This window comes from Centropristis striata, chromosome 4 (genome assembly GCF_030273125.1).
Source record: "Centropristis striata isolate RG_2023a ecotype Rhode Island chromosome 4, C.striata_1.0, whole genome shotgun sequence".
Lineage (NCBI taxonomy): Eukaryota > Metazoa > Chordata > Actinopteri > Perciformes > Serranidae > Centropristis > Centropristis striata.
Window position 1 is genome coordinate 27,957,141 of NC_081520.1, and position 24,569 is coordinate 27,981,709.

Consider the following 24,569-nt stretch of genomic DNA (forward strand, 5'->3'; position numbering starts at 1 on the left):
TTTGGTTTCAGAAAGATAGATAGATAGATAGATAGATAGATATGCTTTATTCATCCCAAGCTGGGAAATTACAGTGACATTTTTTTGACATTTAGTAGATTTATGTGTGATTGTATGGCAGCTCTTGTGTTGTGTTGCTGCTTATTGTGAATCTAGTGTCTCAGCCATCCATCCTCTGAATGCTCTAGGTCTCTAGTTTGTGGTTGTTACGTCCACTTGACCAAACCCGACCAGCGGACAATAACACGACAATCATAAAATCAAACAAGTCAAAAGTGGAGTGAACAATTGTGTGAAGTGTATAGGGTACCCCAACTTACCTAGTCCCAACCTCCCACCACATAACATTTTCTTTAGAAACAAAGACAGCAAAAGCATTAAAGTCAAGAGAGAGGGTGAAGGCCCGAGATGTACTCCATTTTAAGGGATCTCCTCAGTTGTGATTGGCCAGCTGGGGAGGCAGGGAGCCAATAGGTAGCATGGCCTCGCTACACAGGCAGCAGCTCTGCTAGCCTGGGTATACCCATACTGCCTTGCGCGCTCAATTTCATTTCAAACCTGCAGACAGTCTGGAATCTATGGCCGTTTCTTAGCCCTGTTTTAGGGATCCAATCACAGAACGGGGAGGGACGGCAAGACGATGACGCGTACTATTGGACAGATGGAAGCTTGTAGTTTTGTAGTTTTCTTACAGATCCAACATGGCTGCAGCAGATGCGAAGCTCTCTCTGGATCTAGCTGTAGACAGTGTTCTAGATAGTTTAGAGCCAAAGTTGATTTTAAAAGAAGAACAACGTTTGGCTTTACACCCTGTTTTGCCACAAGAAAGGATGTTTTAGCCTTGCTTCAGACAGGATTTGTTAAAAGCCTAATCTACCAACAAGCTCCGCTACCGCTCGCTGCTGTAACGCCGGTGATCTGTCTACGAGCCGGGGGACAGCGGAGCCGGCAAGAGACCCGCAGCAGCTTGTCTATTGCCCATAAAATCAGTGGATGTGTGTGGCTGAATAACATGAGTGGGAAATAAGGCGTAAAAATTAATAATCTTGCTGAAAACGAGAACTGGAGAAGCAAAGCAGTAAGCAACACTCTCTCACAGACACACACACACACACACACCAACACTGCCGGTAGACTATGAGCAGCCAGAGTCAGAACATGCTGCAGAAAAACGTTGCAGAAGCAGAATTGAGCATTTTAGTCTCAAAGTAGAGATGGGCTAGTCTGGCTATGTAAACATCAATTTCTGTCGTTCTACATACGTCATCTAGTATAACTGATACGATTGGCTAAGAGCTACGTACAGACGCTTTTGATAGACATTCGTAGCGACCAATAAACGATTCTGGAGGATCATAAACCACGCCTCCTCTACGGAGAAATGAATGGCTGGTTGCCAGACTAGATCTCATTTGTGATTAGTCTGGCGTCAGCAGCAATCACCTGAAAACACAGGGAAGGGGGAGGAGAAACACAAAAACCCACACACACATACACACCTTGCTACCTGACACGTAACCATAGACTGTTCTTCTAAAAGTATTTTCTATAATTTGGTTTTTTTTAAAAAAGGAGAATTAAGAATTTAGAATTAAAGAATTAAAACGTTTACATTTATATATTTTTATTTGATCACGTTCAAAGTTTATACACCTCACCCTCTCCTCCTCCTGCTCGTCTTTCTCCTCTTCCTCCTCTTTCTCCTCCTCCTCCTGCTCCTCCTCCTTTTCTCTCCTCCTCCTCTTCCTCTTCCTCCTCTTCCTCCTCCTGCTCCTCCTCCTCCTGCTCCTCCTCCTTTTCTCTCTCCTCTTCCTCCTCTTCCTCCTCCTCCTTCTCCTCCTCCTCCTCCTCCTCTTCCTCATCCTGCTCCTCCTCCAGGGGGGCGGAGCAGACAGTCCCGTGTGTATTCAGTTTTATCTCTAACAGGTCTGTGTCTTTCTGGCTGCAGACAGCAGAGCGGCAGAGACGCAGAGCGGCTGATCATCTTCTGGGAATAATGAATCCATTACCGGCCGGCCGGAAGAATTACGTCACACTTTAACGGGAACGGCTGCACGGGGGAAGGTGAGTCACGGCCTCGTTTCATGTTTGCAGCGTGACGTGAACAATTCAGTCCATCAGACTGCTGTAAACTCTTCACAGCGTGTTTCTCAAGTGTTTGTGCTCACCTCCAATACTTACAATGCGCATACAATACAATTTTAAAAAGTAAACGCAATTAAACATAATAAACACAATAATTGAATTATATGATTTATTCTACGAACGGTTGGTTTGTAGAAAGAAATGCATCACTTTTAATTTATTTCCCTGAATTATTTTATACTAGTGAACGTTTGTTTACTTAGCCTATATTAGGAATTGTATTTCTGAACTCTTCATATATACAGGTGCATCTCAATAAATTAGAATATCATAGAAAAGTTTATTTATGTCAGGAATTCAATTCAAAAAGTGGAAATAACACAGTATGTAGATCCATTACACACAGAATGAAACATTTCATGTCTTCATGTATTTAATTTCTTCTAACTATAATCATTATGGCTTACATTTAATGAAGACCTAAAATTCGCTGTCTTAAAAAAATGTAATATGACAAAAGACCAATTTTAAATATTATGTTTAATATGAAAATGTTGGCCTCTGAACAGTATGTCCATCTATATGACTCAATACTTGGTTGACTTGAACTACTGGAAATGTACTTTTCATCATATTCTAATGGATTGAGATGCACCTGTAATCAGTGGTGGAAGATTTAAGATAAAAGTGGAAGTCATGCATTACAGTTTTTTTCAGTCGCTAAGAAGCGCTTACCCATACTTCAGATACTTTTTCTAAACTCTTCACACAATTAGCACAGCATGGTATTTTGTAGCCATACCATTCACACATTTCATGTCGTTTCCACACAATATGCAGTCAAGCACATTTCCTTAACAGACAAGCTATACCTCGCAACAAAATTGTGGATTGTTTTTGTATTATTTAAGAATGTTAACACACAACATCCCACAATAGCAAAAACTATATTCCAAACCTTAGATACAGTATAAAAACCTCTGCTTCTGCAATGATATCAGTTCAAAAACAATATCAGATGCGATGTTGATGAAAACATGTGGCCTAACCCTGAAGATCGCAAAGATTAGATTTTTTTAGTTCTCCCGCTTTTTATCTGGGCGTTTTGCTGTTGTTTTTTGTTCAGAATGCTCATGTGTGTTTCATGGATATTTTGTCCACTGTAAGCAGTAGTGTAAAACTTTTTCTGTTCTATCATATTGTAAACAGTATTTCTAATGTACCTCCTGTAATACAGTTTTTCTCAATTGCTAAAACACATTTTTCGAATCCTCCTGTCCTTTTCTCAGAATTCTTATTGCAGGAGAATTGTGTTTAGAGTTTTGCAAAAGGAATGACTGAGATCTGCAAATTGTGTTTTACTAGATGAAGATAGTTTATGGTTTTGTCAAAAGGATGTTTGATTCGGGGAGTTTAGACAACCGAGCAGTCGATTCACACAACAGGAATGATTGTTTTAGCAATTGAGAAAAACTGTAAACAGTAAAGGAAAAAACAAACTGATTTGCTTTCTACTGGAATGCTTTTGAATGTGAACATTACATGTGGACATACAGTTCCCAACCAAGAAATTTAGTGTAAAAACGGTGGCTAACACCAGACTATTCTCAAATGAGGGCTAGTCTGGCAACAAGCAATGTATTTTTCCGTATAGGAGGTGTGGTTTACGATCCTCCAGAGCCGTTTATTGGACGCTTAGAATGTCTATCAAAAGCGTCTGTAGGTAGCTCTTAGCCAATCAGATCAGTTATACCAGATGACGTAGTAGAGCAACAGAAATGGATGTTTGTTGTGTGTGTGTCTGTGAGAGAGTGTTGCTTGCTGCTTTGCTTCTTCAGTTCTCGCTTTCTGCAAGATTAATTGCATGTTTTGCATGCAAATACCTGTAAAACTGAAACATAAAAGTCTATGCACTTTTTGTAATGTCAACAACAGCCAGTATTTTGAAACCTGGTGTACTTTGATTGACTGCATGTACCTTGTGAAGTGAAAACAAGTGTTATTCTTTGACAGAATAATTTCATTTTGAGTCAGATTTCCAGTGTTTTGGTAAAGTTAGTGTGTGCAGAGAAAGATGCGTTCTATTTTGAAATGAAGAGTTAGTATATATTTTACAAAATGTGTTTTTGAGAAGAAAATTATCCATTTGGTCAATTGTGTTATGTAGGTGTGAGTCTGTGTTAAGAGTTTAGAAAAAGTATCTGAAGTATGGGTAAGCGCTTGTTAGCGATTGAAAAAAACTGTAAAATATTACTAAATTAAAAATACAAAGTAAAGAACCGTTTATGCAGAATGAAGCATTTCACAATCATATAAAACATTAATATATTATATCACTTCAGTGTTGCAGCAGGTGGAGCTCATTTAATGACTTTATTTAATACAAGGTGTCATAACCTAAAATATTATAATTTTATAATATAACCAATATGCAAATGAGCTTAATGATAAACTAGTTTAAAATAAATGTAGTGGAGTAAAAAGACACATTTCTCTGTGAGTTTACTCAGGTAAACTTAAGGAATCTCGAACTTTAACAGACAAAATAAGTAAATGCACATTATGAAGGAAACACTGATTCTGATCCATACAGTAATATATAAACAAGCCAAGAAATAACTTTATTGTCATACAATTCACATGTTCACACATGGTATGGTAACACAAATACCGTACCTGGGGACCCGGGGATAAATCATTTAAAAATAATTCAAGATCCTAGAACATAAAGTAAGGGATAAATAAAAGTTGTGTTGCACTACTACAGTTAAACTGCCTCACAGCCTCTGGAGAGAAGCTGAGGTGGAAATAAATCAATGTGTTAGATCTTTCTTCTGTGTGTAAATGATGACTTCTCCTATTATTATTAGCTGTATTCTCAAGATATTTTCCTGTTGTTCAGCTCTCTGCTATGCTGAGGGAGCTGCTATCTCTCTGTTGCTGTAGTGATGGACTCGACTGTTGAGTCTCTTTTGCAATTGCGGCTTTGCATTTCCTGTGTGTGGTTCAATCAGCAGTGAGATGCAGTGTTATCAGAAGCGCTAAACTAATAGACCTGCTGCTGCACAGAGACAGAGACAGAGACAGAGTTTATTTTTATTGCTAAAGGTTCTGCACAGGTGTAAACATAACATTCAGCATGCCTGCATGGTTTTTATGGTGTTTGTTGTCAAAAATGACTCCTAAGACAAGATCTGTCCCCTGTTGGTGTTCAGCTTTCATAGAAATATGAGCAAAGGCAATGTTTGACTTTTTGAAAAGTCACTGAATCATTCAGGAGGTTCCTCTGCTGTTAAACATTGTGCCAACACTAAGACAACTCAAGATATCATTATTGTTTGGGTGGTTGACGTGAACTGAAATCCAAAGTGGATTTTTTTTTCTTTCTAAAATCTATGGCAAATTATGTATAGTTGTCTTTATTAACATATGAATAACTGAGTGAGACCCCATCCATTTCCTTATTTATTTTACATTATATACACTTTTTCGTCTGGCAGTCCTAATAATTGTCCTCTGGTGTGACATTATTTGTATTGATAATATTTAATAAAGGGATTGTCAGAAAAAGAAGAAACATATGCTTAACCATTGTCAGTTTGTCCTGATTATATGTCCACAACAATAGTTATCAATTTAAATTGACAAGCATGTCATTCTCCTACTAAAAGATCTACCCTTTTCATAAAAGTCTGGGTTATCTTCATTATAATTAGTATCAAACTTGATGGAACAAAAACATATATTTACATGTGGATAGTGATGATATTACTCTTCTACTATTGAACACTTTTCTCAAGTATCTTTGCATCAAAATGCTTTTTTCCTTACTTTGCTGTTGGTCACGCCACAGGACATTCTGTCACACCAATGGACAAAATTCAAAACCACACCAAGTTTGAAACAAAATCTTTTATTATTTTATCTTCTCTTACTCTCTGAGATCACAGTTAACAGATGGATATCAGAAGAACACTGAATACCTGAACAATAGCTTTTTGGTCAAATTCCTGATAATTTTTTATAAAATGAATTAATAAAACTAAATCAGTAAACATAACTCAACAATATGCCAGATCATTGGGCTTACATATTTGAAACTGTATTGTGAAAAAAAAAATGAAATTGGCTAAATAAAAATCATTGATAAAACTCAAATTCATCGACAGAACTCATTCATTGATAAAACTCAAATTCATCGGTACAACTCATTCATAATAATAATGATAATACATTTTATTTGTAAAGCACTTTTCATACAGAAATCTCAAAGTGCTACAGGAACCAGAAACAAACAAACAAAAAGACTAAGAGAAAACTCATTCATTGATACAACACAAATTCATTGATAAAACTCAAATTCATCGGTACAACTCATTCCTCGATGCAAAGCAAATTAATTGATAAAACTGATACGTCACATCTGTGTATTACAGTGATATAATTTAGTTTAACAATGTTTACATCTAGCTAATGTTTTTCAGACTTCATTGAATAGCAGCCAGTCATATTTAGTGAGCTGTGCAGCTCGCTGGTGCGGCTCTGGCTCAGAGACGACGCTGACAATTTGTTCTCTGCAGTAGAAAATACCATCTGGCTTATCAGGTCACTTAAATACATTTCTCTTTCCATTTTGAACCATGCAGGAGACTTCAATGTTATCAGCATTTAGTTTTGTGATCTGGCCAACAAATGGCTTGTTGTCATAGTTGACAATGACAAATTTTCCCAACGTGTACTCTTCACTGTCAGTATTGCACTGGGACTATCATGGTAGGTCTTCTGGACTCTAGTAGGATGCGGTTCATTGTCAAGCCTCATCTTAGTTGGTGAAGCAGTCACACATTGCTGGGTAGCGGCAGAAGCATTTCATCGAAGATATTAATGTCACTCTCATCTATCCATTTGAATCGGATGTTCTCGACTTCTCTGTTGATCAGGAAGTCATACAAGTCCTTTGGACTTTGTAGGTCTTTACCCCCATGGACATGGTTGTCTGACATCCGTTTCACTGCTCCGCCAACTCCATCAGGTGCACCCTTACCATGGGTTCTCTCCGAGTAATTCTATGTGATGTACTTGAGCCCCCAAGTATAAGGTACACTGCTGAGGAGGTAACAGTTTGCCTTATTTCTATATTGCGTAACCGGACCATCACTCAACACATGAAGAGTGTCAATCTTGTGGGCCGAGTTTTGCATATCTTCATGATATGGGCCCACACAGCACGTTCATTGTGGCTGAGATAGTCAGATATTGTGGCATAACACTGTGATCCTGTTAATGTGTAAGCCACTACTGTATGGATGGATGTCTGCTGCCAGTTTCCTCTGAAATGGAATGACTGGATCTCTGAGTTCAGTTTACAGGCATAATTTTCTGAAAAGTCAACATGCAGAGCTAATTCATTCTCTTTTAGGTTCTCTCTCAGATGCCTGAACTTCTGGGCTTGGTGAAGCCAGTTGAAATGTTGGATGGCAATGTCCTCTAGCTCCTTATGGAATTCCCCAACAAGTTTTCCCACTGTACAAATTTCTGTTTTCTTCAGTTTCAGTTCCAGTGTTTGTATGTTTTGCCCCCAACCACCACATCTTCCTTTGTCCAGTGTTCCCATCTGGCTCGATCATCTGGATTATACATGGCAAACTGTATTTCATCAAAGCAGCATTTGGTGCATGTTCGCCTCATGCATTTCATGTCTTCTGTACTACATGTTATGCTAGATAGGAGAGAAGATAGGCTTTTTGAAGGTAGCAAACCTTCAAACATGGCAGGCGCATGTATTGCGGTCATTTGATCTAGCTTCTGTGACATAGAATGGCTTGTACCGTATAAACTGTCTGTAAGACATTGCATGTTGTGCATCACATGTCTGGTTGTACTCTTTGTGCAAGTCAGCTAAAGATTTTGCTAGTACTCTCCTCTGCACTTTTTCTTTCCTACCAATAATGTCCTTTTTCCCAGGGAGAAGCCTGCTGTTCTCATCTCTTATAATGAAGGACTCCACTTGTTTTTTTCTTTGTTGTGCAGTGTCTCTTCATTGATTGTTTGGACTGTTTTAATTGTGATGGATTTTTCTCACTGATGTTCCGTTTTTGAGTGAGGCGTTGCTTCTGTCTTCTAAACTTCTCAGCTTTTCATTTTTCTGCTTTAAGTTGCTTCTTTAACTTCTCATTTTCCATCATTAGCCTTTTCAGCTGTTTTTTGACAGCTGATTTCTTTTTCTTCCTCTTTTTCACTCAATCTGGCTTGAGTGGTTGTGTCTTTTTGGGTGAATTTTTTGGTGTGCTGCATAAAACAGGTACTGGGCCTTCATTGACCTCTTCTTGATCAGAAGGTTGTTCATGATCAGAAGGGTGATCAAGAGCCTGAGGTGACTCTGGAGTTAGGTCAAGTACAACCTTAGTGGCCTTGTCCATTGCCCTACAACTCCTTTTGGAATTTCTCCATTTTTCTTGGAGCTTCTTCCTTCTTACTGATGACACAGACTTCACACTGAGGGTAACAATTTCTCCAAGTGCTTTTTTCTCCTGATACCTGTAGAAACATACACAACCTTATTTACTGTGAAATTAGCAAGCATTTCTGATCATGTAATGGAATGTTGTAATGCTTAAATCAAGCTTAGCTGCATGTTAAATTTACTCTGTGCGTCTCTTTCTCAAGACTTCCTCTCTTCTCCTTGGTTCATCTATCAACCTCTCCCTGTACTTCCTTGTTCTTTCCTTACTCGCCATTATGTCCCTGGGTCTCAGACTTTCTGCCTGGTTCTCAAACTAAAGGAAACATTGTACGAAGGTTTTACTTGTGGTGTACTCCAATAATGAGATGAACAGAGAAAATTGCTAAATTTGAAAGGAAAATATACAAAAACCAGTACAGTGGAATATTTGCAATTATGTAAGTAGTATATTTAATTAAAAATGTATTCATTTAGGCTTTATTTATAGGCTAAGTCCACTGGTGTGACGCCCATGTCCACCAGTGTGACGCTGATTTCATGTCACACTATAGGACAGTGCTGTCACGCCAGTGGACATTTTCAGTCACATGGTCAGTTTTTGGCCTAGCTGAATGCTAGACAAACTTCAATCCAACATTACAGTGTAAGGTTTCCATTATCTAAAGAACTAAAACAATATAAATTCATGTACATTTTCATGTTAACACTTAAATTACGTCTCACCAAAGGACTACATAATTGGTCCCATTTCTAACAGAGCATGGAAATGGCAATATTTGATAAATATCTGAGCCAAAACTCACCTCATGTCCAGTCCATATTGTCGAGTCATGTCCACTGTACTTCCTGAATGAAGAAGGACCCCTCTCAGTAATGGGGTGCCAAATTAATGCCTGTTCTATATTCACAGAATGGTGTCACGCTAGGTGGACATCAGTTTTGTTGACAAAATGTAATGCGTCATAATTATTTGGAGTGGGGGCATGAAGACTTATAACCTATGGTATCATAAAGTTAACATTGTTATTATATGTATAAAAGTAATTTAATGTATTTGGTCTTATTTTTTTTATTTAATAAGAGTAGTTTAAAGGTCAGCAATGTGACCCTGGACAGTCACACCAGTGGACAATAGTCATGTTTCAAACAAAATATTCAAATACTTGCATCATAATACTTATGTATGACATGGATTCATTTTTGGAAATCGAGTTGTTCATAACAACATAGAATTTAATAAAATATAAACAATTTTTATTTATATTTGTCACAGTGAACACAAAAATCCCATTTACATTTTGCATAAGTACTAGAGGTGTGCCATATTGTACTACACCACAGTGTAGCCCTAGGGCCATATTGTCCACCCCTAATAAGTACAAACCATCAAGATTTCCAACCTAAAGGACAGAACAGGCCGTGTGTCAGCACCACCTACAGACTCCTATGAATTCTAAAAGACAGTTTAAACAGGAAATAAATGATGTAAATGCTGAAGGTGGAGTAGTTACGAGGACCACATGAGTGAAGGAAGTTACATAAAAAGCTGTTGTGTTGTTGAAGTGTTTTGTTTTCACATTAAGCCTTTTCTCCTGCTGAGAGTCCAGAGTCCTGCTCGCTCTGATTGGTTAATTGACTTGTTGTTGTTGTTGAGAATTAGCAAAGTGAGATATCTGTCTCATTTTATCAGAATGATCTAACCACTGTACATCCAACCCTCACAAAAACCCACAAAAAACTAAAGCATAATACAAAACGGTTCTAGGTTTTGAACCATTTAAAAGTCCGATGGCAGCAGGGACAGAACAGTTGTTCTCCTTCAGAAGTTTAACAGAACTCAGAGAGGGAGGTTTGGATGCTCCTTCTGTCTTTGGAGGACCACAAGAGTCCACAGTTTGTTTTCTTGTTGTTGTTTAGTTTACAGATGTCAAGATAATTACTATATCGACTTATCGTCCAATATATAAAAATGGACACGATAGTTCTGGACTCAATATATTGTTGTTTACATGCGTGACTTTTTGTGTTTTTTGTGTTGTGTTTAAAGTAATGCTGCACACCTTTGACAGGCAGTACAAATTGGTGAAAAAAAGCAGCCATTCCAGCTGTTTATATGTTATTTTAATAATAAAATAATATAATACATAATGTTTATCTCATTGCTATGTTTTGTCAACAGAGCCTGAAAGTCTATTTTATTTGTTTTGGTTGTAGTTAATTTATTTATGTTTTATTTTTCTAGGATATTTTAATATTTCTTTTCTACATTTCAATTCCAATGTTTCCAAGAAACAGGCATTACACACACACACACACACACACACACACACAGTACAACAGTGCTCAAAGTCCACATTATGATCTTGTGTTTCTGCTGAAATATCTGAGTCATATTAAAGAAGCTCCGTCACATAGGAAAGGATCAAACTGACTCAGAGCTTCACAGTTTACAGTCGATGGATGATATCTATGGAGCCTGTGACGAGTCTCCTGCATGTCTCAACATCAGCCTGTGGTCACGGTCTGCACTTTTTCAGTATTTATTGCAGAACCCAGAAAATGTGTTTTATGTTGAAATCTAACTGCAGGTTAATCAGTGGTGTCGCAATGCCGACAGGGTTTGACTTAACTTAAAGATAAGATGTTCTTATAGCCAGGGTTTGTCTTGGCAACACCACCTAACAGCAGCAGCGTCTGTTTGAATAATAACGTAATAACATGAATACAGGGGTGAAACTGTGTGATGCATTTGAGCTGCTCTCCTGCTTCCGTATGTTCTATTCGGAGGAACTGAGCTGACGTTAATTTTAGTGTGTGTGTGTGTGTGTGTGTGTGTGCAGACATTAGTAGTCTTTCTTGGTTATTGAACTTGTAAAACTCAGTGGGAGCTGAAGTTTGGCCTGAAAATGTCCCTTTATGTTTATTGTGTTGGTGCCTGTGGAATGAATAAAAAATATATTATTAAGTATAAAAGGAAAACGATCACTTGATGCGTTCACTGACTTAACAAAGTGATTCAGTTCAGCCCCTCTGATTGAGACTTAGACTCTGAGATTCATGGGAATTGTGGGATTTAGAGCTGACAGGAAAAAATACAGTTTATCAGAAGCAAGAAGTGACATTTACATTAGATTATAATTTTATGATAATATATCCAAAGAAAACAAAAATAAACCAAAAGTACTCAGCAAATATTAACATAAAGCTCTCTCTAAAAATTATGAATCAAGTCATTCACCCTTGTTTAAAAACATTTTATCAGTAAATATTTAACCCACAGGAGCAGGAGACTTTCTGTCTGATAGTTTCAGGATGTTTTAGCCTTACGCTTAACTTCAGGAAATAGAACTATTGTTGTCCTGTTCCCTCTACGATCATAACAATTGTTGAAATGATCCAAACTGTTGGTCACAGTGAGCAGAGAGGAGAGTTTCAAGCTGCTGCAGTCTGTAAACAGGAGTTTTTTTCACAGTGTGACTCAGAGGCGACAGGAAGGTGACAGGATGAGAAGTTCACACTTCAACCAAAAGCGGTTGAGGCGGGCGGGGCGAAGCAGCGTTCCCAATACATGATTAATTACTACAGAAATATTATGTTGCATCATCTGTCACACACACGCTGGCGGAGCTCAGACAGGTCGGAGCAGCCAGAGGAGCTGATGGAGGCGTGAGGAGACGAGCAGAGAGGTTTGGACATACTGGAGTTTCTTCAGTGTTTTGGATGATGAAGTGTAGAGGAGACTGTTGCAGTGGTCGAGAGTCTCAGCAGGTCAGAGGAGGTGGGCAATGTTTCTGAGAGGATTAGCATGCTTGACCTGCGTCTTTGATCAGTTCAGAAATGATCGATTTGCCTCTGATCTGGGTCTTTTATTGGCGAGGGTAAAGTCTAAGAGAACAACTCATCTGTCAGCACTAAAACCACCTTATGAGTGTTTCAGCACACAGAGTCTGCCACAGCTCCCTACTGGCTGTAGGACATGGTAAGGTTCACTGCTGGACCAAAAAGCTTTGGTTTGGTTGAATTTGTGCGCCATCAGCACTTCTCTAAGGTTAGGGCCATGCAGTTCCTGGTTAGGCTCTAAAAGACACTTTAAAGAGGAAATAAATGATGTAAATTCTGGAAGTGAAGTAGTTAGGAGGACGATGTGACTACTGGAAGTGACATAGTTCAGTAAAAACCTGATGCAGGAAGTTAAGAGATGTTTGAATCACATGCTGCACTTTGAGACACCAACACTGCTCTGCTGGGAAATAGTTTACCTTCTATTCTTTGGTCATTTTATGTCCTTTTGTTCAATTTCATGTCTTTTGTCTGTATTTTTGTGTCTTTTTTGGTTATTTTACATCTTTTTTGGCAATTTTACGCCTTTTTGTCATTTTGGGTCATTTTTTGTAATTTTGTGTATTTTATAATTTTGCGTACATTTTTGTCTTTTTTTGACAATTTTACATATTTTTTGGTAAATTTGTGTCTTTTTCTGTCATTGTATGCCTTTTTCGTAATTCTTCGTCTTTTTTGATAGTTTTGTGTCTTTTTTGGCAATTTTATGTCTTTTTCGGTAATTTTATACCTTTTTTGTCATTTTATGTGTTTTTTGAAAATCTTTGTCTTTTTTGGTAATTTTACGTCTTTTTTTGTTATTTTACGTCTTTTTTTAATTATACATCTTTTTCGCAATTTCACATATTTTTGGGTAAATTACATTTTATTTTGTCATTTTACTTATTTTTTGGTCATTTTATGTCTTTTTTGTCATTTGGTAATCTTACGTCTTTTTTCATTTTACGTCTTTTGGTCATTTTTTGTATTGTTTTGTAATTTTGGTTGTTTTTTTTACATCTCCCGGTGAAAGTCCTGGTTTGTCTGACCCGTCCACCTCCCCCCCTCCCAACCTAACTTGCACTTTGTGCTTTATAATCAGTATCACTATGGCCACTAAAGAGCGCCACTAACTCCCACTCACTCACTGACGGAGACATGGGCAAGAACTGAGCTGCTGGTAGAAACAACAGTCTGGTGAAATCTGGTCTGGGCTGGTCCCTCTATAGAACTCAGTTTTTCATTATGTCGGAGTTGAAGATTAACGCTGCTCTCCCTCTGGTTTACTCTGTGTTAACTCTCTCCTCCCTGAGTCTGACCTGAAGCTTCTGTGTCTCTCTCTGACCTCTGACCTGTGACCTCTCCGCCTGTATCAGGAGATGACAGAGGAACCCGAGCTGAGAAGGCAGAACCACGGCTGGTGATCTGTGATGGGCCGCCATCAGCTCCCGCCTCAGCTCAGGAAGTTAATGCGGCTGGCGTACGTCAGTCCCGTCCTCACCGTGCTGTCCCTCACCCTGCTGCTGTGGACCTACAGGTGGGTGCAGCTGGAGGACACAACACCACACCTCTGTCTTCACATTTTCCTTTATTCCATGTTCTGATAAGTAATCTGTGTGTTATCATTGTGTAACAGTGTGGGGCGGCGGACAGCTGTCGGCTGCCCGGGTGCTGCAGCGTGACTCACCTGCTCCTCTTTTCTTTCTGTTCAAGTCCAGTCATGTGACGTTGGATGTCAGAGTGTGTTTTAAAGCTTTCTTTGGAAGTGCACAAGTGACAAAGAGGCAATAAACAACATGTTACATTGAGCAGATTTCTTATTTATGTATATATTTTTAATTCAGCACCTGTAAACTTATTGAAACTGATTGATTCCGCAGGATTGAAAAGTATGTTTTCTTTAAAAAGTAGCTCGTAAATACAGTTTATCATAGAAGGGAAGTAGTCATGAACATTTCCGTTATAGTGACCAAAACGAAGCTGAAAATGTTTCTGTCAGAATCACTTTATTCTACATCAATAAACAATTAAACTGTCCTTTATTTCACTTTAAACTTTTTCATTTTGTCCTAACTGATCTTTGTGACGTTGAAATAATAATTATAATTGTGATTTGCTCGTGATGATGGAAGGTTTGTCTTTGTTTCAGTGTTCTCTTTTGGTGTTTTTGTTGTGCTGTCGCTAACCCTCCAGTATTATTAGTCCTCTGGCTCTGTGTTTGTCTCTTTCTTCACAGCTGGTTGGGCCCATAGCTGTCATTGCTTCTGTTTCCTGAGCTTTCCTCCTGTTCTGCAGCTCTCAGCTCTGACTGCAGCTCTGCATCCAGCTATTATATATTCAACAAACCTTTCAAACATTTATGTGCATCTTTTGTGACATTTATGTTTGGTGTAAAGAACTCCTGACAAACTCAAATGAACCAAGTTACTCTAAAATATTTCAATCTCTCAATGATTCATTGGAACTCTTAGAAAACTGCACCCGTGATGCAGGAGTGTGCAAATCGAAAGTTAGAACATTTGGTCACATAAGTGTTTTTATCTGAGGGGTTTTTGCAGTTGGCTGCAGTGGAAATGTGTCAGGCTTCAACTGAAGAGACTCTAAATTTCATTAGATGAATTAATTTATTCATGTGTTGTACAAAAACGACTGAGCATCGCTGTGATGTTTGACCTCTGGCTCTGAAAGTGTTTCTAGCTCTTCTTGGACCCAAATCCTTTGCTGTTCATCCACAGACAGGACTTGGCCTTCCAGTTCTGGACCGGGTACCACCGAGCCGCCAGTGAGTCTCAGAGTCCAGAACAAAAGGGTAAACTAACTGCTGCTGCCCAATGTTTTAAGGAAATATAAAATGAAGAAAACTTTCCTGTTCCTGTTCTTTTCAGCTGCTTGTTATCTAACGTCCTGTTTCCTGTTCCTGAACAATTGAATGTAATGTTCTTCATTGTGTTCCACCTTTTCTTTTTTTGACATTTATTGCATTTGCATCACTTTTTCCACATGTACACCCATCAGAAAACCAAGAGTATCAGGTCAGGAAAGTTAGAATAAAAAGAAAGGTTTAGCTCCTGTTGGTCAGCAGAAAGAACATTCTTTTACATATCTCATATGTACGGGGGAATGACCCCCGGCTCATCTGGCCACACCCCACAGATATGATAGTTTGATCGACCATATCTCAGAGCGGCCTAGCGGCTGGAGAGATAGTCTCTCTACTCAGAGAACCATGGTTACAATGTAACCATACGGTATACAGTCACCACATTCACAAACAGTTTAGAATTGGGGTTGTTTTAGCACTTTTTAATTGATGTAGCTGCCAAGTTGCAAAATGTTTTACCACTGGTTCTTGTAAAACAACTAACATGTGATCACTCCAACACTTCTCTGGCTTTCTGTTTACTACTGTTGTGCAGAGAAATGTGCAGCTTACTACTGGAACTATTTACGGAAAAACAGCTGTTGACAATGTGTCCTCATCGGCTCGATTTTGAACTCTTTCACTCATTCAGTCCCTCAGGGAGAAAAAGTGTCTTTCACTGGGGTCAACGGGACGAAGACGGTGCTGGTGGCAGCGTATCAGGAGCACCGCGCCACCAAGAAGGAGGTCAGTCCCACTTCACATGGCAGACAGAACACAAGAGCTTCAAGACTGACGCTAAAATATAGTCAGAATAGTCCAAAGTATGCAAACAAAAAGTAAGAATAATGTTGTCTCCTGCTGCAGGTTCGGATCATTGCCGTGGTGCTGCGGAGCGAGACGGTCACCTACCGCTGCATCCTCCGCTGTGAGGACAGACTGAGCGTCTCTGTAGGCACCTGCGATGTCCACAGCGATCACTTTGACTTCGCATATGGGACGGCAGACATCATGTGTCCTCTCCCCTCAGACTGTGCAAGCCCGTCTCACGTGGCTGTTATCTCTGATGCACACGTCTCTGAAGGTACTGAGAGTTCACCAGTCTGGTGGTCGGGACTGAAGTATCTTTTGGCATGTTACTCTGCCATGCTGACCTGGCTTGTAGCTGTAACTTGTATTAGGGTTGGGCTTCATTAAAAAAAACAAATTTCTGTTCTGTTTATCGGGATTGTCCTGGTTTCCAGCTGGGTCTCCTGAGTCCTGACAAATATCCTTAAAACACCTAAATGACCTGTCCTTTTAATGACAAATTGTCCCCGTTTTCAAGTTGCTTACCTTTTGATTTTTTTTTTTTTTTTTTTTTTTGGTCATTTTCATGTCTTTTTTTTTTCAGATTGTTGTGTCTTTTTTATTTTTGTGTCTTTTTTATTTTTGTGTCTTTTTTATTTTTATGTCTTTTTTGTAAATTTACATCAAATTTTTGGCAATTTTACTTATTTTTTGGTCATTTTTCATATTTCTGGGTAGTTTTACTCTTTTGGGTCATTTTTCGTATATTTGGTAATTTTTCTTTTTTTTGGTAGTTTTTCATATTTTTTGGTAACTTTTTTGTTGTAATTTTACATATTTTATAGTAGTTATAGTAGTTTTGGGTTTTTTAGCATCTCCTGGTGAAAGTCCTGGTTTGCTCGACCCTGAATTACCACAGCTGCTAGAGGGTGCCACTAACTCCAAGCGGAGAGGTGTTTACTCAGCGTAACCCCGGGATTCCACTGGATGCGTAACGACTCCGAAAGGGGTCCGTCCGCAACGGCTGCGTATCTCCGCAGTCCGTCAACACACACCGGATCCGTCAGTGTCGGAGCTGTTGCGGACAGCGTAGTCCCGAGGACGCACGAGATCTCGCGAATTCACGCCTAATCAATTGATATAACTGGAAGATAATCAACATCTCCTCGTTAATGACTGGAGACAAATCCAGCGACTCCGTCTTAACGAGCGCTAACGAGGTCGGCCGGCTTGTTAACAAGAGCCTCTTGTTAACAAGCCTTAGCGATCTCTGTTTGTTTACAACAAGCACCGGAGTGAGCGGTGTCAGTGGGGTGAAAAGACGAGTGAAAACCTCTAACCTGTTGATTTCAGGTCTGTCCCCGCCCATCATGACGTCTTCAAGTTATGAAATACGATCCGCCGTGAACCTGAGGTATTTTATTTTGAAAATATACCGGATGTTTTATTTTGTGTCTGTGCACGACTTCCTTTCCCGAACTATCTGTTCTGTGCTGAATTTATGCGCCGTGCTCTGTCGTCCGACAAAAATAGAAGCTCTGCGCAAGTGTTGCGAGGGCTGTCGGATGGCCATGCGTCGTCGGACTCATTACACAGCGGATCTGCAGTCGGTGGAATCTCACACATTGATTATAATGGGTGCGTAACGGCTCCGAAGACGGATCTGCAGCCGTTACGCATCCAGTGGAATCCAGGGGTAACTTACCACTTTTCCGGACACCAGACATTAACCACATCTGTGCTTTGCTGTAATTAGCTGATGTCAAATGCATGTTAAACTGTTGTTAATTGCTGTTCAGTACATCATAAACCGTCGTCCAATCATACCGGAGAACAAGGAAGTGAATCTGTTACATGGAAGTATTTGAATCTTGACCTCGGCAGACATCAGGCTTTCTCCTGGTGACGACTTTAATTAGGCTGAACTCTAAGATCTGTGTCTGTGGTTCTCTCCTCAGAAACACTTGACAAAGAATTCCTGGAGGTGAAGAACCGGAAGGCGTACGACTCGTTTCCTCTCAACTTCACCGTCTGCCTCTCCACCATGTTCGACTTCAGCAATGTGCTGCAGGTCACAGCACACACACATTTCTTACTTTATGCAGAGAATATTTCCTCAGTGTTTCTTTGTACTATTTGCATTTTAATGATGGATAAACCAAGATGTATTGTACTGCCTTCATGTCCCTGAAGTGTGTCAGCTGAATACCTGTGTCTTGTCTTGTCTTGTCTTGTCTTGTCGTATCCTGTCTTCTCGTGTCGTGTCGTGTCGTGTCGTGTCGTGTCGTGTCGTGTCGTGTCGTGTCTTGTCTTCTCATGTCTTATCTTGTCTTCTCGTCTCTTATCTTGTCTTGTCTTCTCTTGTTGTGTCGTCTCTTGTTGTGTCTTGTCTTGTCTTGTCGTCTCTTGTCGTGTCGTGTCGTGTCGTGTCTTGTCTTGTCGTCTCTTGTCTTGTCGTCTCTTGTCGTGTCGTGTCGTGTCGTGTCTTGTCTTGTCTTGTCTTGTCGTGTCTTGTCCCATCTTGTCGTCTCTTGTCTTGTCCCGTCTTGTCTTGTCTTGTCTTGTCTTGTCGTGTCGTGTCGTGTCTTGTCCCGTCTTGTCTCGTCTTGTCGTCTCTTGTCTTGTCTTGTCCCGTCTTGTCTTGTTTTGTTTTGTCTTGTCTTGTCGTCTCTTTTCTTTTTGTCTCATGTCATGTCCTGTCCTGTTGCAGCTGGTCCAGAGTCTGGAGATGCTGCAGTTACTGGGGGTGGGCAGAGTTGTCGTCTATCTGACCAGCTGCAGTCCTGAGACGCAGCGTGTTCTGGACTACTACACACAGAAAGGTGGAGTGTATTTAATGCATTCATTCCCTTTCATTGTTTAAACACTGAGCCGAATGCCCAAATGCCCTTTATCCTGCATCTACTTCCGTCCTTCAGCTCCCAGCTAAAAGCTGTGTTCAGGGGCCTAATGACACCAGCGTAAGTGGAACTCTTCCCTGCTCAGACTTTATTTTTCCCCCGACATCAGCAGGATATCCTGAACTGTTCAGTGCTGCTGCATGCACGAACATTCTTGGTGAATTATGACTTTAAGCATTGACCCCAGTCACAGATCCATTGTTTGTCCTGTGGCTGCTGCACAATTAAAGCCAGTTAAGGGCTAAACATCAGGAATAACTTCTGCACAGGAATGGCTGACTCCCCCACTAACCATGAAATTTATAATGGGAAACCTTTCAACAACTTTCCTCCGGCTCTGTGTCACTGCAGCTGGGGCAGTGTGTGCAGGTCTTTACGTTCCCTGCTATCCGCCATCTGCAGAATAATGTGAAAAACAACATATAACATGCTGCCCGCACTGCAGTGACACAGATTCACTTAAAGAATTATAATTTTTTTATAAATATCAAGTAATTTCCCAGAACAGAACTGTTAAACCAAACCCTGTGAACATGATTTCCTCCTCAGGTCTGGTGGAGGTGATCCCCTGGTCCATGTCCAGATATCTGAACGTGTCTCGAGGCTGGCTGCCCTATCACGGTCCAGGTGACCTGCACTACTTTGGCCAGATCCCTGCCCTCAATGACTGCATGTACAGATACATGTACCGCTCCAGGTACCTGGCCCAGCACGACATAGACGAGCTCATCCTGCCCCAGGCAGTCAACAGGTAATGACAGTGTTAGTCCTCGGAGACGATGCCTGGTATCCATTATATATATATCCATTTACATTTTCTAAGAATTTCTAAACGTTGTGTGTTGTAAAGCTCATTAATGTATGTTTTTGTCCACAGTTGGACAGAGCTGTTACCTCTACTGGAGGAGGAATATGGCGCTGACCGGTGTTACATGTTTGAGAACAACGTGTTCCCCATCAGCGTCTCCCGGCCTCCTCCGGCCTCCCAGACTCTGCCCCTGCAGGACTGCTGCCCCGGCTGGCACAACGTGTCTGGGGTCAACATCCTGGCTCACCTATACCAAGAACCCATCATCACAGAGACTCACTACACCAACTTCAAGCTCATCGTCAACCCTCGAGTCGTGTTCTCCCCGAGCGTTCACGGCCTGCTGAGCTCGGTGCAGGGCTGCTCCTGGGTCGACAGGAGCATCGCACGCATGTACCACACCAGGTGATGGTTGAGCACTTTCTACACCTCTGTCACTGTCCTGAACACACACTTAGCCTGCAGACAGCGTTACACTGCATTGGTTGCAAGCTAAACCTCTGTGGAAAAGGTCAATCTTGGCTTATGATTAAAATCTGGCAAGTTGCTAACATGGCCAAACATCAAGCAAGTGCAACAACACAAAATAGCAAGCCAGCTAATATTATTTACTGGTCCAACTACAACAGCCCCAGCGTCTGTCTATAAAGGTTAGACCAAGCTGTGGGTTGAGTTCCTCCCAGTGAAGTGTCCTGGTGGAGGGGATGAGGTGAAGGGAATCCAGAAGCTAAAGCTAAAGTAGACTTTCAACATTCAGAAGTAGGCATTTATATTTAATATATTTAATTTGGAACAATGCACACAGTCACAAAGAAAGATCTGGTGGAGATAACTATAGACTAAAAAACTAAATGTCATCCTGTTAGCTCACGTTGTATCTAACTGCTTTCTGTCTGTGCAGAGGTCCGAAACAAACCGAGCTGACATCAGATCAGTTGATCTATGACGGCCGCCTGCTGAGCTACAGTAGCAGCCTCATCCCCAAGGTCAACGCTGCGTTCAGAGAGAGCGGCCTGCTGCCAGAGGACGGCCTGCTGTAGACTCTCCTGTGTGTGTGCGTGTATGCACTTTGTGACTCTGATTTTTGGAAGATGAGGATATTCATTCACCTCTTCAAAGGTCTGAAAAAGCGAAACATTTTAACAGACAGACAGCAGAGTTGTTTCAGTTGTGCCTCCTTCAGGTTGAAATCCTCCGTCTGTCCGCACTGACTCTGTCTCTGACTCTGACTCTGACTCTGTCTCTGTCTCTGACTCTGTCTCTGTCTCTGTCTCTGACTCTGTCTCTGTCTCTGTCTCTGTCTCTGACTCTGACTCTGACTCTGACTCGGTCTCTGTCTCTGTCTCTGTCTCTGACTCTGTCTCTGTCTCTGACTCTGTCTCTGTCTCTGTCTCTGACTCTGACTCTGACTCTGTCTCTGTCTCTGTCTCTGACTCTGACTCTGTCTCTGTCTCTGTCTCTGTCTCTGACTCTGTCTCTGTCTCTGTCTCTGACTCTGTCTCTGTCTCTGTCTCTGTCTCTGTCTGTGACTCTGTCTCTGTCTCTGTCTCTGTCTCTGACTCTGACTCGGTCTCTGACTCGGTCTCTGTCTCTGTCTCTGTCTCTGTCTCTGTCTCTGACTCTGTCTCTGTCTCTGTCTCTGACTCTGTCTCTGTCTCTGACTCTCAGGTAATGTTTAGCTTGTTGGTTGGTCAGATTGTAATAAAGCAGAACGTGTGAAACATGTTTTACTTTTTTTTCACTTTTACAAATAAAAAAGACAAACTTGAAACCGTTTTAGCTGCATTTTCATATATAAAGTATCTGTGTGGGGAACGCTCATAGACTGTATAAATAATGGACGTGGTCACTGTGACGTCACCTGTTGGTTTGTGGCCTGTTTGAGGCATCGAGTTCATCGTTACACTCATCGCCATCTTGTTTCAGATACGGTGGGCAGACCATATCTAAAATGTGGAGGAGCAAGAGGGATCTGACAACACTGACTACACGCCTCTCTACACCTCAACCTGACTGACTCATGTTAGCATTAACTGGAGCATTAAGTGGATGTTAGTTTTGGAAAAAAAACAAAAAACAATATGTAAACTACTTCCCTGAAAAATTATCAGCGACTCCTTGGAGTGTCTGTTAGTCCAACCAAACGCTGAACAAGATATTTTTAATGTACAAAACGTTCAGATAAACTGTTAAGTGAAAATACAATGAAAGGTTCAAAGTTATGAGATAAAACCGGTAAACGGTATTTTTTATATACAGTCATGAAAAAAATTATTAGACCACCCTTTTTCTTCAATTTCGTGTTCAGTTGTACCACTAAAGGTACATTTGTTTGGACAAATATAATGAAAACAACAAAAATAGCTCATAAGAGTTTAATTTAAGAGCTGATATCTAGACATTTTCCATGGTTTTCTTGTTAATAACCAAAATCATTATCAAGAAAACCATGGAAAATGTCTAGATATCAGCTCTTAAATTCAACTCTTATGAGCTATATTTGTTGTTATCATTATATTTGTCCAAACAAATGTACCTTTAGTTGTATCAGGCACTAAAATGAACAAATGCAATGAAGAAAACAATGGTGGTCTACTCAGCAGCACCATTTTTTCCATGACTGTATATATATATATATATATATATATATATATATATATATATATATATATATAACTTTTTTGTTAGTGACATGTCAATCAAAGGTAGCCACGCCCCAAATCAAATTATTCTTTATCCTCTATTTTCTTCTAAATGGGGCCATTATTTACACTATTAACATCAGATTGTCTTGAAGAAGATTTTTCACTAGCGATTGACGCCATAGTGTTGTCCTAAAAAAATTCTGAGGTTATAAATAGAGTGAAAAGTTTTCTCATGTTGTATTAAAATGAATGGACTCAATTGCTTCTGCAGCCGTCAGCGCCCCCCCTGCTGGAATTTTAGGTAGAATGCAGCTTAAGGCACTTCCTGTTTGCCTCACTGCTCAGACCGGAGGTTGCCGCTTTGTAACACTTCATTCCACAGATCATTTAGTAAAAATAACCAACTAATGTATTTAATTCTAATTTATTTAAAAACAGCATCTAAGTTATCCTAAAATCCACCTACATTTTTTTTTCCGGAAATCTCCAACATTGTTTTTAGAATTATATTCAGATATTTTCTAATACGACAGAAAGACGAAGTTACTGGATAATTACAAACACTTTTTCCAGGTCTGGAAATTACAGCGAGTCAGTATTTTATAATTAATTATATTTAAGGTAATTCATTAACTCTGTAGAACTCTCTTCTGTGTGGAGTTTGCATGTTGTCAGCGTGGGTTCTCTCCTCCCACAGTCCAAAAACATGCACCTAGGTTTAACTGGTGACGCTAAATTGCCCATAGGAGTGTATGAAAGCGTGATTGTCTCTATGTGTCACCCCTGTGACAGTCCAGAGACCTGTCCAGGTGAACCTCTGTCCAGCTGATGAGCCAAAGGTTCATCGATTCATTGCATTCCAACGTTGCACCTTGTTGATTTTTGTACAATTCACTGGTTAGCGAAGCATTAATGCAGAATACATTGTTTTTATGAATGAAAGACCTCTGTTACATGATCAGACCAGGAGTTCTGATGTGTATGTGTGTGTTTGTTCCATGATGATACCTCAGAGCTGCAGACTGTTGGTGCAATGTAAACTGATGTGCAAATGCATAATTAGTTTATTGAGCACCAGTTAGTTTAGAACCAGCTTTCACAGTGTTTCAGTGTTTTGTCTTTCTGAGCTGTGTCCCCTGTTTTTCATGTTGCCTGTCAGACTGAGCCGCGAGCCCAAGATAACATTAAAACCTCACGCTTTTCTTTCCAACATTACTTTTCTGTCTCAAAACAACTATTGCTGCTCTGTAGCTGCAGTAGAAGTCCCAACTATGTCAAAAAAACAACTGCATCATGTCTGATCAAAAATGTGATCCTTCTGCAGGAGTTGAGTCTGGATGAGTGCTACAACATCAGTCTGAAGCTAAATAAAGAGATTTATCTGTGATTTAATGTAATTAAACAGATCTAAAGGATGCTGAAATAACTACAACATGCTGAAGTGGAAACAGTCTGAATTGATGCTTTGTCACGTCTTTCTGCAAGAACAGAGGAACACTGCTGTTAAAATGATGGTTTTCTCAATGGAATCTGGTGCAGCAGAGCGACGCTGTGCATGAGAATCTAAACAAGAGGCTTTTGCAGCACAGCTTCAAGTGAAGTAGTTAAAATGCCTAAAATTAAAAAAAAAAAAGGGGGGCTTATTTTTATGGCATCTAAATGTCTTTTGCATCTTTTCTTACACATCTTTGGAGACTTGGGGATCCTCAACAGAATTCAAAATGAAACTGCAGGTTTGAATGATGCCAGGGTATGCAGCACAAATCAAAAGGAAGCTGAAATAACTACAACATGATGCTGATGTGGAAAAAGTCTGAATTCATGCTTTGCCAGGTCTGTCTGTAAGAACACAAGGCCATCAGAGCCATCAGGGCCATGCTAATGAACCCAAAATAAAGTTTTTTGATGTAATTTTATTGCAAAAGACGAATCAAAATGATGTTCATTAATTAAATATATCATGAATAAAATTATTTTTAAATGTCTATGTTGTCATACTGGATAAAGTCATGTAACTGCAGGAAACCCTCCTCTCCCCCTCCACCACACTGTTTATGAATAAAAGTATCCAGCATTGTGGCAGCACTTGACCTCTTCTTGTCTCCAAAGGTTCTGTTTGACCCTGAAGTCACAGACACACACCTTGTCCTCCTGCAAACAATCATGATATTGATGTCCAGGTGAGGACAGACAGTCTTCA

General features: G+C 40.1%; 1 protein-coding gene across 2 annotated transcripts; it reads left to right on the forward strand.

The window, feature by feature from the left end:
- Positions 1-1,921: 1,921 nt before the first annotated feature.
- LOC131970760 (uncharacterized) lies at positions 1,922-21,499 on the forward strand. 2 transcript variants are annotated; one of them, XM_059332186.1, is made up of 10 exons: positions 1,922-2,064; positions 13,744-13,904; positions 15,103-15,176; positions 15,880-15,974; positions 16,095-16,311; positions 17,975-18,087; positions 18,727-18,838; positions 19,466-19,667; positions 19,794-20,129; positions 20,626-21,499. In XM_059332186.1, exons 2-10 carry the CDS (start codon positions 13,798-13,800, stop codon positions 20,762-20,764), a joined length of 1,395 nt encoding a protein of 464 aa, XP_059188169.1. In that variant the 5' UTR covers positions 1,922-2,064; positions 13,744-13,797; the 3' UTR covers positions 20,765-21,499. The 2 variants fall into 2 exon arrangements, with proteins under 2 accessions (XP_059188169.1, XP_059188170.1); XM_059332187.1 differs by having other exon boundaries at positions 15,103-15,149.
- Positions 21,500-24,569: the final 3,070 nt, after the last annotated feature.

Excerpts from the sequence above, each read along its gene's own strand:
- LOC131970760 (XM_059332186.1), top strand. The coding sequence starts at position 13,798 with ATGGGCCGCCATCAGCTCCCGCCTCAGCTCAGGAAGTTAATGCGGCTG. Across the intron at positions 13,905-15,102 it reads CTGCTGCTGTGGACCTACAG|ACAGGACTTGGCCTTCCAGT; the intron begins GTGGGTGCAGCT and ends GTTCATCCACAG. Across the intron at positions 18,088-18,726 it reads ACTTCAGCAATGTGCTGCAG|CTGGTCCAGAGTCTGGAGAT; the intron begins GTCACAGCACAC and ends GTCCTGTTGCAG.